Source organism: Pseudorasbora parva, chromosome 11 (genome assembly GCF_024679245.1).
Source record: "Pseudorasbora parva isolate DD20220531a chromosome 11, ASM2467924v1, whole genome shotgun sequence".
Lineage (NCBI taxonomy): Eukaryota > Metazoa > Chordata > Actinopteri > Cypriniformes > Gobionidae > Pseudorasbora > Pseudorasbora parva.
Genome location: NC_090182.1, coordinates 16,615,448 through 16,629,115, shown reverse-complemented (window position 1 = coordinate 16,629,115; position 13,668 = coordinate 16,615,448). Strand labels below are relative to the sequence as shown.

Sequence of the window (13,668 nt, the reverse complement as noted above, 5' to 3'; positions counted from 1 at the left end):
AGAGTGTCTCGATCAAACATGCTGCAGTAACTTTTGCACTATCCCTGTCAAAAATCTTTCAAAGCCTTTTCTACCTCATTCACTCTCTCTCACTCTCCACCAGAATACAGGGCCCCAAAGGGCCCAATTTAAGAGCATGTGAATTTCATAAGTTTCTGTGAACAAACTTTCTAAAACTACACTCTATCTGAATCTACAAGGGGGAGTGATGAGTTAAAACTCAAATATGAATTAAAACTCAAAATATTGGACTTAAAAAGCAATGACTCGTTAAAAGTTTGTTTAAAATGAGAAAACTATATGATCACCAGGTTTTCATTTTCTTAATTTCCTTTATTACAGTATATCTGGCCTTTTTTCATCCAAGACAGCTTTGATGCATATGTAATACAAACATTTTTGAATATATATAAAAAAAGGTACAATGTAAAAGATTATTATTGTGTAAATAAAGATAAATAGGCCTAATGACTATCCATTAGGCCATGTCATAATGGATAGTCATTGCATGTATCAAAATGACGTATTTGTAGTAATGACTACTTGCTACTTATTTAACCAATCGTGGCAATGTATTTAAACTGACTCATCGTTTTACTGAATTCCAAGTCAGCAATCTGTCATGGTGCAAACGCAACTGGCTCTTGACAAAATGGGAGATGACTCTCTGATTGGATTCGGACACACCCTAAGTGATCGTTAAAAGCTTAGATCATTAAAATAGCGCCTTATTTAATAGGGCTTCATTTATAAGTATAATTTTTCCATGTTGTCATTTCTGTTTTACAGCATGTCTACACCAAACGCGAGAACTAAACTGATGGCCCATTCTATTTCTGACGTACTCCCTGTGCTTGCGCTACTTCTAACAACAGTACAAATGTATTTAATGTACTTTCACTTTGACATGTCCAGTTTAGATGGCTACAAGCTGTTTTTGCGTGATGCAGAACGACATGACATTCCACAATTTTAAGGCCTTTCAAAATATTGTAAAAGATCGCATGTTTGAATGACAGTATAACTTTTAAAGGGATGGTTCACTTTAAAATGAAAATTCTGTCATCCTTTACTCACCCTTAAGTTGTCTCAAACCTGTATACATTTCTTTCTTCAGCTGAACACAAGGGAAGATGTTTTGAAGAATGCCAGTAACCAAACAGTTAACTGGAACCATTGACTTATAGTATTTTTTTCCTATGGAAGTCAATGGCTCCAGTTTGTTACTGACATTCTTCAAAATATCTTCCCTTGTGTTCAAGAAAGAAATTCATACAGGTTTGAAACAACTTGAGGGTGAGTAAAGGATGACAGAATTTTCATTTTAAAGTGAACTATCCCTTTAAGTTAAGATCCAAAGATTAAAAACAGAAAAACTACACAGAATGAATAGCTGCTATACTGCACACACACCTGCAACCAAACCACGTGATAGCAGAGTGATGATATCAAACTCACGTGCATGGCGAGAATGCTCCGTGGGATAAGTTCCCGATACTGTCTGATGTTGAAGTGCCACGTCTTGATCCTCATTAGATCATCGAAGGCGAACTCCAGAATCAACCTGCCCTCCGTACACACCTGACAATGCAAACATTGAGAAACCTATGATGAGAATCTATGATTTAACAGTCTGCTGAACATGTGTTAAATGTCTCTCTCATCATTATGAAATAAGTTTAGAGGAAAATGCAAAACTCAGAGAGTATCGGAATGCAACACCCAAATTATTACAGTCAGTTCAGATATTATGTCAGAGTAGTTCAGCTTTTCAAACCAGATGACAGTTCCGAAGCTATTTCCTAATAAAAGGTGTTTATGTTGTATACCTGAACTGAAGGGCAACGAAATGGAAATACATGAGACGGGCTCACACAAACAAAAAAACAACACAACGCTGAATACACGCAGAGGTCATAAACCGTTAGCAATTACTAAAAAACAGGATGAGAAAAACATTTTGCTGAATTTAGAGCTGCGCTACTCATAGCCCCAATGTTCTGTTGCTGGGGCAACCAGAGGATGAGGAGGAGGAAGGGAGGGAGGGAGGGAGAGGAAGGGGGATTGGGGGGGTGGGAGCGTCAGCTGATTAGTTGGCATGGCAACGGCAAAGATGTAATCCCGCCAGAGCCACTCTAATCAATGCCCTCAGCACAGATGGTCTCTGGAGGATCAACAAGAAAAGAGGCTGGCGGGAGAGCACAGCGCCATCACATGACCACACTCTTTCACATTCTCTCGCTCGCTCTCTCCACTTCTTTCATCTTCTGCATTTTTTCCTGCTCTCTGAATCTGTTTTTGCTTGTTTCACTCTTTTTCCATCTTTTTTTGCCCATCTTTCCATCCCTTGTTCAGCACCATCTCTCAACACTATAACATGCTGAGGAAAAAGCTAGGTGAAAATGAAAGCATCTGTCTTTTCCTCACCCGCTCCCACTGTACTGTTGCATAGCACTGCTATTTTAAAATTTTAACTGGTTTAGCCAATCATTAGAATATTGGAATATAGGGGATTATTTATGTTTATGTACTCTGATGAATTTTTCCAATAGTGGATATACATACATCTTTGTTTAGTTTTTTTCTCTCTCATGACCATCACATCTGAAATCATCATTTACTTTGTGATGGAAATAACAACTTGGAGTCTACTTAGTCTCTCACTAAGGCTAATTTCATAGCTAACTTTTTATGTATCCTAAATGCACACAGTACAGTTAAGCTCGATTGCAAATAAAACACCATGGAAATGGTTAACAAGTACTAACTTTTGAACAAACTTTACAGGTGGAAATATTGTTGACAGGTGAAATTTGAAACTAAGATATCGTAATGGCTTATGTTTCCATTTTTTTACCCTCATATCTGAATATCCAAAATATCTGCTATTATGTTTTTGTACAGCTGAGATTTTGTAACAAGTTACTCAAAGACTACTGGTTCTCTATTCCTCTGCATGTCTTTAATAAGTACATGGGCTCTTGTATGGATTAGAGTGGATTAGTCCATATCAGTATATGAAAATAATCTAAAGTGCTTGATAGACAAGGTGGAAACATAAAATCTGTTGATAAGTGGTTTAACCCTCTAATGCATGATGTCTACTACAGCTGACAGATCGTTTAAAACCATTTTTAACCGTCCAGAGTGTGATGTTACACCCAAACCACAATTAGCTGGTGACCTTTGACCCTTTTGTCATAATTCTATGGCTTTTTTATATTTTTATTACTATAATGATATTATAATTGTAATTATTATTCAAGACAGCAGGAATTCCCTGGTGAAGTGACCCTAATGATACAATTGATATCATCAACCCTGCTGGTCAGGTTTCAAACTGCATATTTAGTCTGTAAAACAGTCAGCTGACAACTAACAAAATTGTAATTTTGTATTGCAATAACTAGTAATTTTATCTCCCCCTTTCAAATGCAGTAAAATGACTGTTACACTTGCATTTGTGTCTTTTTAGTGCATTCAGACAATGAAATCTCAGCAACTAGACTAATTTTTACCATGACTGAAACCAATCAAAAACTAAAGTATATGACATCGCACAGAGTGAGTATGTACAGTAATAGATTCATAAAGAGCATTCTCAGATGACCCCCAAAGCTGCTTGAAAAATATATTCCTAATGACCTCCATCAGCATTCGCATAGAATGATGACTGTGATTAAAGTAGGAAATGATCAAACCTGCCATGTTTGTTTATTCTGTTTGACAGTTTAAGGGGTTTATCGCATGGATGACAGATCATTTCTCTTTCCATTCTAAGGTTACGACAATGAGCAAAAATGCACAAGTAGAAAAGTGACAAACATTTTGTTGACAAAGTGTAAATGCATCTCATCATCTATTCATACATTTCGTAACTTTGTGTGTCGTTTGCATGGATATGACATGGTGTCTCTCTCTGTCACACACACATACACATACACACAAACCACACATCTGGTTCGCTATCTTTGGGGACTCTACTGTATATTCTATTCCCTTACACTAACACTAACACTAACCCTACCTCTAAAACTTTTATTTGAAAAAAAAAGTCAATTTATGTCTCCTCTGAGTCCCCATAAGTCAGTGTGCAATGAGGTTGAAGTCCCCACCAGGATAGAAAAACACAAGCACAGGCACACGCACGCACACACAGTCTCCCTCTTTACCTTAGTGAACATGGGCTTGCCGTGCTGCGTGACCATGGTGCACTGATCGCAGTCTACAGTGATGCAGGAGTTGTGGAAGGACTCTTTGGAGTGTTTCAGGATGTAGTAGAGGTCTGACACGCCACCTTCAAATACTGTGCTGAAGTAACGAGGGATGAGGGTCCGCCCGATTGCTGAGGAGAGAAACAAAATGTAATTTACATTGCTTTGTATTTCATGTAATGCATTACTAAATGACTGGAAATGTCTAAACATCTTATAATTTCTCACTGTTGTTTACTCTACATTATTAGTAAAGTAAGATGTCAGTCTCCACATCTAAGCCATTTCTTGCAACTCTTAGTCCTTTCATTTTCTACAAATTGTTCACAAATGTGTCATCATAGTTCAAACACACACAAAATGTATTATACACTATTTATTTTTAAGAATATGTATTTTCACAGTATCCCAGCAAACAAAAATACATTCTAAGAATGTTTTGCTAACATTCTGGCTGTTTTTTTATTGCGTCAAAATTCTGACTGTAGTTTTTTAACGCCAAATAGAGGCCACACATTACCAGTGAGCTGGTAAGAATGGAAATTGTTTGTCAACAATGGTTGAATAATTTGTTTTTGCAATCTGTGTTTACAGTAACCTGCCTGAGGTCTCGCAAAAAGTTGAGTTTGAATACTTATTCTTCCCTACAGCTGGAGATAATTGTGCAACCTTTTTATTGTTGTTTAACAATGAACAAACAAAGACAGAGCCCCTGTCTGGATATGTGGCCTCAGGAATATCTGCATGGTTCATTCTTTTTTTTTCTCTGGTTAGAGTCTTGCTTCACTGTAAAAAAAAAAAAAACTTTCTTTAATCCATAAAATCCACTGTGCAACAAATAATTTCAAATCATGGTTTCCAATAACAAACAAACAAATCTAAAACATTTAATTGGGAAGCAAAATTGTAAGATTTATATTTTGAATATATCATAATATAAGTTTTTTTTTTACTTTAACGTAGATCTCATTCAATTTTGAATTAACACAATAAATGACAATGAAAAATGTAACTAATTTGAAGAAGCATAAACCTGACTAATTCATAAACCTGACTAATTCTGACTAATTTATAAAGCTAACACTATAAAGTGTTAGCTTTATAAAAATAAGAGTAATAAAAATGGGAAAAGAAAAACTTAATTTATGACAGCTTCTTATGCTAACCAAGGCTGCATTTATTAGATCAAAAATACAGTAAAAACAGTAATATTGTAAAATTGTATTACACTTAGAAAGAAGTGAAGTGGATATATATATATATATATAGATATATAAAATCCTTGTGATGGCAAATCTAATTTCTCAGTCATTCAATGTCAGATGATCCTTCAGAAATCATTCTAATATGTTAAATTAATGTTCAAAAAACATTTTTGAAAATGTTTGGGAAAATCATGATACAATGTAATAATCTCAACTGTCACTTTTGTACACTTGTACATCAATATAATGCATCATTGCTGAATTACAATGACCAATTGCTTTCAAAAACAAAATCTTACACCAGTATGAATATATATATTTCACCTATGAGTCACCTATTGAAAAACTTTACAAAACATTTAATGTTCATTTAGCTGAACATATTTGGCCAAGAATGTAGCAGACATATCCGCAGAAACAACTTGTAATTTTTGCAAGTGGCTGTGCAGTGTTAACTTATCATGTTAATATTGAAACTGAACGGACGAGCAGCCTTATCCAGCTTAGCGTCTGATTTCAGGCAGAAATAATCCATCTTACAGTCAAACTCCCCTTTGAGAGAAATTATGTTTGTGCCACCAGCCTTGAGGGAGCGGAACGGGGGTGGTGGAGGGAAAGAGAGAGAGAGAACTTCATTTACCCAGCTTCCCTTAAGACAGACGCCACTGCCGGCACCGGTTAAAACTGCACGAGCAGAAGGAGAAAATGAAACAGCTGCAAACGCGGCCTGTTTCTTAAATTGGCTAAAGTCTGGCATGACTAAATCAACACATAAATACTTGGCAGGGGGAGAAAGTGAGAAAAAAATGGGAGAAAAGGAAGGAGGGAAGGGAGGGAGAGCCCTAGCTTGAGCGTATAAATGAAGGTCTCCCTAGTGGTTAAGACAGAGTGAGCCGACGACGAGAGCTGACTGTTAATGAGAGAGTGCGAAAAAGAGCGCTTTGAAGGGACAGTGAAAATAAATATGAAATGCCCATGAATGAAAAAAATGCCACAGAATACAGGCGCACAGAATATTGTGCTACAGGAAGGTATGGAGAGGAAGAAAGTGAGAGAGATACAAAATGAAAGACTGACAGGTAGGGTGACAGCGAGGGTTGTCATGCTGAAGGGAGATGTTGTTTCTGCAGGCACACCTGACTGCCTGTTAAAGTTCTGGGGCACTGTGGCATAGCGGCCCCTATGGCTAACCATGGTGCATAAAATCACCGACACACTCACACACACCAGTGAAAACTAAAATAACAGATGAGAGAGAGTGTTTGTGTGTGTGTGTGTGCGCGCATGGTGGTACCAGGGCAGCTTGAACACACAAGGACTTCTATAATACCTGGAGAAAGCTATCCAGCACTAATTGGTTTGTGATAACCAAACCTTAACCAATTGGTCTATTTTATACATCTATAAACACATGGTAACCTATTGCCAGGAGTCCAGCACTTCTGTTTGTTTTCAGCTGCTGACATTTTTTTATGGAGATTTCTTGAAATACCACTATATTATCCAGGGACAGACCTCCGCTGCGACAAACACAATTATATAATATAAATATATATAAATATTCTACATTGTAAACATGAATAAACTGGCAAAACTAAAACAAATTGAGTTAATCAGTTCCATAATTTTTTTCAAGTTAATAAATCAAAAGTTTAATGTTGGTTCGTTAACTGTAAAAAAAATGTCTGTAAAAAATAGGGCACAATGTACTGTATAAAAATGAAGGAATTTTCTGTATTGTTTTTTTTTTTTTTTTTTTTACAGGTGTTTTACCTGTATTTTGAATTACACATTGCATTAGCTTGTGTTTTAAGGATCAACAGAAATTTCCGTAAAATTGTATATACTGGCAGAAAATGTACCAGTACAATTCCGTTTTTTTTTTTTTTTTACCGTGTAGTTTTTCCTCTTTTGCCATTTCTGTTCAAAATTTCAATTTGCAGTTATTTGCAGAATTATCAACTTTACGTTAATTGTGCCTCGGCAAGGCATGGCACAGCGCGTATTTATCCAATGTTTTGAGCGGAATGGTGGACTGTCAGGAGGATACTGTGTGGATACGGTGTGGATACTGTACTTCGGAATCACAGATTCTACTGTTTGAAAGTATGACCAATAAGAATTTTCACCGGAAAATGTCATCTAAACAAGCAAGCTAACTCTGTAACTGTTATTATAATTAAGCAAACAAGTGTGCTACTGTTACATAACTGAACCATTGAAATGTCTTAACGTTACCTGTCCAGCAGACATAACACCCCCCCCCCCACTGGAATTAAAAACATTATTATAAGCTTACCAGCGAAAATCGGTAAGCAGATAGTTGGTTATGTACTTACCCCAATGTATAAAAAGTTTTCAGGGTAAGTTTAATTTCTCCACTCAAACTGACACCATTGCACACTTGTTTACGTTTTCATGCTGTATTCCTAATCATTTGTGCCAGATAATAAAGAAAAGGCGCAAAGTCCTAGTGTGATGTAGATTTTCCTTAGAGGGAGCACTTCAAACAGTCTCTCTTTAAAATAAAAGTTAGTCTCAGCAGGATTCTAACAATAACCCACATGTTTTTCCACGTCTTTTTTTGTCTGTGCATGTGTGGCTCTTTTTGCGTGTTGTGAGGGGACTCCAGACTGATTGGCCCATCTACAGAAGCAAGCACTCCAGAGATTGGATTAAGCAGTCACTTGTTTCGGCTAACACGTCGTGCAACATATGCCTCTCAAGTAATGTGTACCCAAACACGCAATTTACAAATAATTAACGTTGTGTTAATTAGGCACATTAATTCACGCTGTGCGTAGGCTCCAGGACGGATGCCAGCACTTGCAGCCAAAAAGACAAGAGAGGAGTTTAGTTTCAAGTGGCACAGCAGACGGAGAAGAGGGTAAGAAGGACAGAGAGAGGGAGAGAGAGGAGACATTGAGGGGTGGACAGGAAGGTTATGCAGAGAGCCATGCAAAACATAAGTAAATAAAAGACAGACAGAAGTGATTTTGCATGCAAAACAAAGGTCAAACTTTTCTCCTTTTCAAATAAAAAGTCATTGTGATTTGTTTTCTCACCCTCATGTCATTCTAAACCCATGACTTTCTGTCTTCTGTTGCTCTTATCCATGCATTTACAATGAATGGAGACTGCCACTTTTTAAAAGGACACAAAAGCACCATAGATGTGTGTCATGTGACTAGTACCCTACATTTTAAGTCCTAAGAAGTCATACGGGAGCTTCATGTGATGACAAAATTTAAGTTGTATTCACTGATAATTTTGACGTATGCTCTTGCAGCATTCAATCAGATTCTTTTCAATCAGAACTATTGATTTTTAATCAGAACCTATTGAATCTGATCATTTCAATGAATCAGATTGATCCAGTTTTTGAATTCACTATGAATCACAGTGGATACTCTGTCATATGTACCACTTACATGGTTTTCCTTCTTTGCTTTAAAGCCTCAGTATTCATGGGGACCTATCATATGGAAAAGTTTGAACAGTATAACTCTTCAAAACATTTTCTTTTTTGTGTTGCACAAACAAAATAAATGGATACAGGTTAGGTCAGATCTGGTATAATTATATAGCAAATGCAGTGCTCTGCAGGAAGCATCCAAGGAAAAGTGAGTATTGTGGGAAGGTAAGAGAAGTGAATTTCTCCAAAAAGCTAAGCCTAAACTCTACTTCATCACTTTTAATTTTATAATCCTAGAACCACAGAGATGTTATAAAATACCTGGAAAGGTTTTAAAAAAAAAGTAAAGCCACTTACACGCTCCATTCTGAAACCTAGAGCGCTGCCTTTTTACGCATCATATGTGCGCTTTCAATTCAAAGTCTGTTCCAAAATGTAGGCAACTTAATTATGACTTCTTCACTGTGAAGACAACCCCAGAAAGCACTGTGACAGATTTATTGTAAAATACTGTGGTTTTGGATCAATTCTATTTTATTTAAATATTATAAAAAGTTTTATAAAGATATGAAATACAATTTTATCCCAAATTAGTTTGTTTCTGTATGTACAGTGGGGCAAAAAAGTACTTAGTCAGCCACCAATTGTGCAAGTTCTCAAACTTAAAAATTATTATAGGTAATCATTATAGGTAGACTTCAACTCTGAGAGACAGAATGAGAAATAAAAGAAAATCATTTTGTCTGATTTTTAAAGAATTTATTTTCAAATTAGGAAGGAAAATATTGCTTTTTAATATTTTTTAAAATTTATACATCTGCCGCGATCTGCGGCTCCACGCAGGATCTCACCCCGTGGGGTCAAAATGATTACAAGATTTTTTGAAACAAGTAAAAAGCTCTTTTTTTTTTTTTTGAGCAAAAATCCCAGAACCACACGGGGGGACCCAGTGAATTACCTGCAGAGACCTGGGACCAAAGTAACAAAGGCTACCATCAGTAATACACTACGCAAATCCTGCAGTGCCAGACTTGTCCCCCTGTTTAAGCCAGTACATGTCCAGGCCCGTCTGAAGTTTGCTACCATGCATTTGGATGATCCAGAAGAGGATTGGGAGAATGTCATATGGTAAGATGAAACCAAAATAGACCTTTTTGGTAAAAACTCAACTTGTCGTGTTTGGAGGAGAAATAATGCACCATACCTACTGTGAAGCATGGGGTTGGAAACATCGTGCTCTCGGGCTGTTTTTCTGCAAAGGGACCAAAGACGAATGATCCATGTAAAGGAAAGAATGAATTAAGGGTGTAAGAAAATATCGATACAAGTGAGTATCGTGATAGTATGTTTGGCAATACAGTATTGATTTACAAAAACACTGTATTGATATTTATATATTTATTTTGTAGCTTTGTGTTCGAATTAAACCACAGACTGTATACAGCCACACCGCTAGATGGCAGTGTTATCTCAGAAAGTAACTGACGCCGAGCTGGAGAAGTGCAAAGTGAATGTGTGTGCATTAACATTAGCAAGCCTCACAAGACGATAGAATTATTCCGCTCCCGTGGTTTATAGAGCTGAAGTGTGGACTCATTTTGACTTCAGCTACAAAGAAGCCACTAAGGAAATAGACAAGAGTCATTTTGTTTGCAAAATAGGCCAAGTTAAAATCCAGTAGCCTTCTTGGGAAACATTGAATCTGAGAGCTCGCTTTGATAGAATATAGCACATTTTCCTCTCAGTAACAAAATAAACACACACCAAAACTGAGAGCGGTGGCAGCAGAAAGAATGCATCTGATCATAGCGATGTGGATATGGATGTACCAGCTCTACAGTTCAGTAGCCTACTTAAAATGGCACTTTATACAATAGTCTGCGATAAAGAAAACAGCTTTACAGTATTAAATATAAAACAAACAGTCATTCAGTCATGGAATGGACTATGCACTTTCTGTTGCTAAAGAGTTTAAAAATGAAAAACTGCTATACTGTGAACCTTTAAAACATGAACACATAATAATAGCTGCAGTCACTTTACTATTTTGCTTTACTTAGATTGCACAATAGTGCAAACTAATAGTGATTAGTGATATAAATTGTATTGTATTAATTAAATAAAACAGTTACTTGTCGTTTTATGCATATGGTTGTGTTCTTTATTTGTTTAAATTAATCTTTCAAAAAATAATTAAAAAAATTCATACAATATTGCAATATATCGTATAGCATATACCCCTATATCGTGATACGTATTGTATCGCCAGATTCTTGGCAATACACAGCCCTAGAATGAATGGGGCCATGCATCATCAGATTTTAAGTAAAAACCTCCATCCATTAGCAAGGGCATTGAAGATGAAATGTGGCTGGGTCTTTCAGCATGACAATGATCCCAAACACACTGCCTGGGCAACAAAGAAGTGGCTGAGTAAGAAGCATTTCAAGGTCCTAGAGTGGCCTAGCCAGTCTTCAGATCTCACCCCCATAGAAACTCTTTGGAGGGATTGTTGCCCAGTGACAGCCCCAAAACATCCCTGCTCTAGAGGAGATCTGATTGGGCCAAACTACCAGCAACAGTGTGTAAAAACCTTGTGGAGACATTTGACCAAACAAAGGGTATGTAACAAATATATTGAGATTAACTTTTGTTATTGACCAAATACTTATTTTCAACCATAATTTAAAAACATTAGTTAAAAATCAGACAATGGGATTTTCTGGATTTTTTTTCCATTCTGTCTCTTATAATTGAACTGTACCTATAACCTACCTAATAACCTAATAACATTTTTAAGTGGGAGAACTTGCACAATTGGTGGCTGACTAAATATTTTTTGCCCCGCCCACTGTATTTATTTATTTATACATTATTCCTCTCCTGTATTGAAATCAATAGTGGGCATAGTCTCTTGTTATTTTATTAGGAGCACTCCTTGCATGATGAACAGAGCTGCTGACAAAGTAGAGCGTTTTATTCAATTGATGCTGCCATGAAGTCCGCTGCCTCAAAACGTAGACAGCGCGGCAGCTCACAAGGTTTTGGAACAGACCTCCAGTGGCTGGCTGGATGGCTTTCCCCAGGTGAGATCCCATTAAAAACAGGTGAATATTTTTAGAACTGAGAAAATGCTGAAAAGAACTGCAACAGCAGCATCATTAATTGTGCTTCAGCATTATGGGGAGGGAATATTGCACCCAGTTTTTTAGGTCACACTGTGACTTTACAAACAGCAGGCAAAAAGTGCATCTAGTCTGCTGTAAGTGAGCTAAACTTTCCACCATTACAAATAACTTGTTATTTATAAAGCGTGCCGTAAGAACTGAGGTCGTAACAACAAACGTGTAGGGTGTCAAAGCTTGGCGTAACTGAACTTATCAAGCACCACAACAGCGGTTGTACTTATTTGACTTCAATATTGACTGACTGCAAGAAGCATCCAAGATTTTCATGCGGCGCGAGACATTCAAGGTTCCAAAAAGAATGTGGTTTAAAAAGGGATAAAAAAAGAGAGGAACAGCTCTCACCCTGCCCTTCCTTGTCAGTAATTATCTCTCTGGGGACAATCGCTCCATTCCAAAACACAACCCACACTTACATTCTCTCTCTCTCTTTCTCTCTCAGACACATATTCCCAGCCTCAAATGCAAAAGCAGCTCCCATGACTCCATGTTTTACCCTCTCTGGTGGGACAGTTAGATTGAAAGTGTAAATTATGAATAGGTAACGATTAGGTATCGGTTCAAATAGATATGTGAGAATATGTCCCTCTCAGAGGATAACTTGGCAAGGTGAAACTGCAATAATAATATATACCAGAGAGAATGATTTGTCAAAAGATTGTGTAGTGCTTTTGCTAGCTAGCTGACCATTTACTAGTTTCCAGGTCAAACAATGTTAACCTCTATTTGAAATATGCAATTCAAAATGTTTTAGGGATGTCAAAAGTAATATGTCAGTACATAACCCCCCCCCCCCCCCCCCCAAAAAAAAACAATGCTCAAATGCGTCTTCTTAAAATTCTACATTCCACTATTTTCATTTACTTAAATAAGTATATGCTGCACAAGCAATTGGTTTTATATTTGCCATAAAAATCTAGTTCCATCACCTTTATAATATAAAGGAAACACACACACGCACACGCAGGCACGCACGCACGCACGCACGCACACACACACACACACACACACACACACACACACACACGACACTAGCGTGGAATTTAGTGCCCCGAATATGAAATATTCATCTTTCATAAAACTTTAATCCAATCCCTCTTCCTCTCCTTCCATCCTTTCTCCCTATCTCTCAAACTTTCGTCAAAGTGCATTGATCTCAGAGAATAAAATATATTGTGGGCAAAAAAAAAGAAAGAGAGAGAGAGAGAGATATCATGAATTGATGAAATCTACATGGTTGATAGAGCGAACAAGCATATGGTTATGCTCAAAATGTCTGGAGTGCCTGGTCTTCCTGCTGAGTCTGAGTTTTCTGCAAGTGACTATTGACAACTTTTTGGAAACTTTATTGCTTATTGCTTTTTGTGTCATTTTGGGTGTTTGGCAGACTCACTCAATGTGATCACTATGAATGGAAATGTAAAAAGAGCTACATAACCATTCTTAAAAAAAATCCTCTTTTTGTGTTCCACTGGAAACATGACGGCAAACAAAAAAAAGGGCAAATGTTGACCGAATTGAAAAGTTTAGGTGAATTACGCCAAAAAAAACCCCTCTTGGTCATATCTCAAAGTGGGTCTGTGTTATTTTTGAGGTCACATGCAGTGTCTCAAATGATCTGAGCTACTGTGACTGATTCGAATACTGAT

At 37.1% G+C, this 13,668-nt stretch overlaps 1 protein-coding gene across 2 annotated transcripts in view; it reads right to left on the bottom strand.

Moving 5' to 3' along the window:
- The window catches only part of ldb2a (LIM domain binding 2a), a 75,990-nt gene that overhangs the window by 26,287 nt on the left and 36,035 nt on the right, over positions 1 to 13,668 (bottom strand). For both annotated transcript variants that reach the window (XM_067457228.1, XM_067457229.1), the window contains exons 3-4: positions 4,173 to 4,345; positions 1,459 to 1,581 (exon numbers count right to left, since the gene is read on the bottom strand). In XM_067457228.1, the coding sequence (XP_067313329.1) occupies positions 1,459 to 1,581; positions 4,173 to 4,345 (296 nt within the window). The remainder of the gene's footprint in view (positions 1 to 1,458; positions 1,582 to 4,172; positions 4,346 to 13,668) is intronic.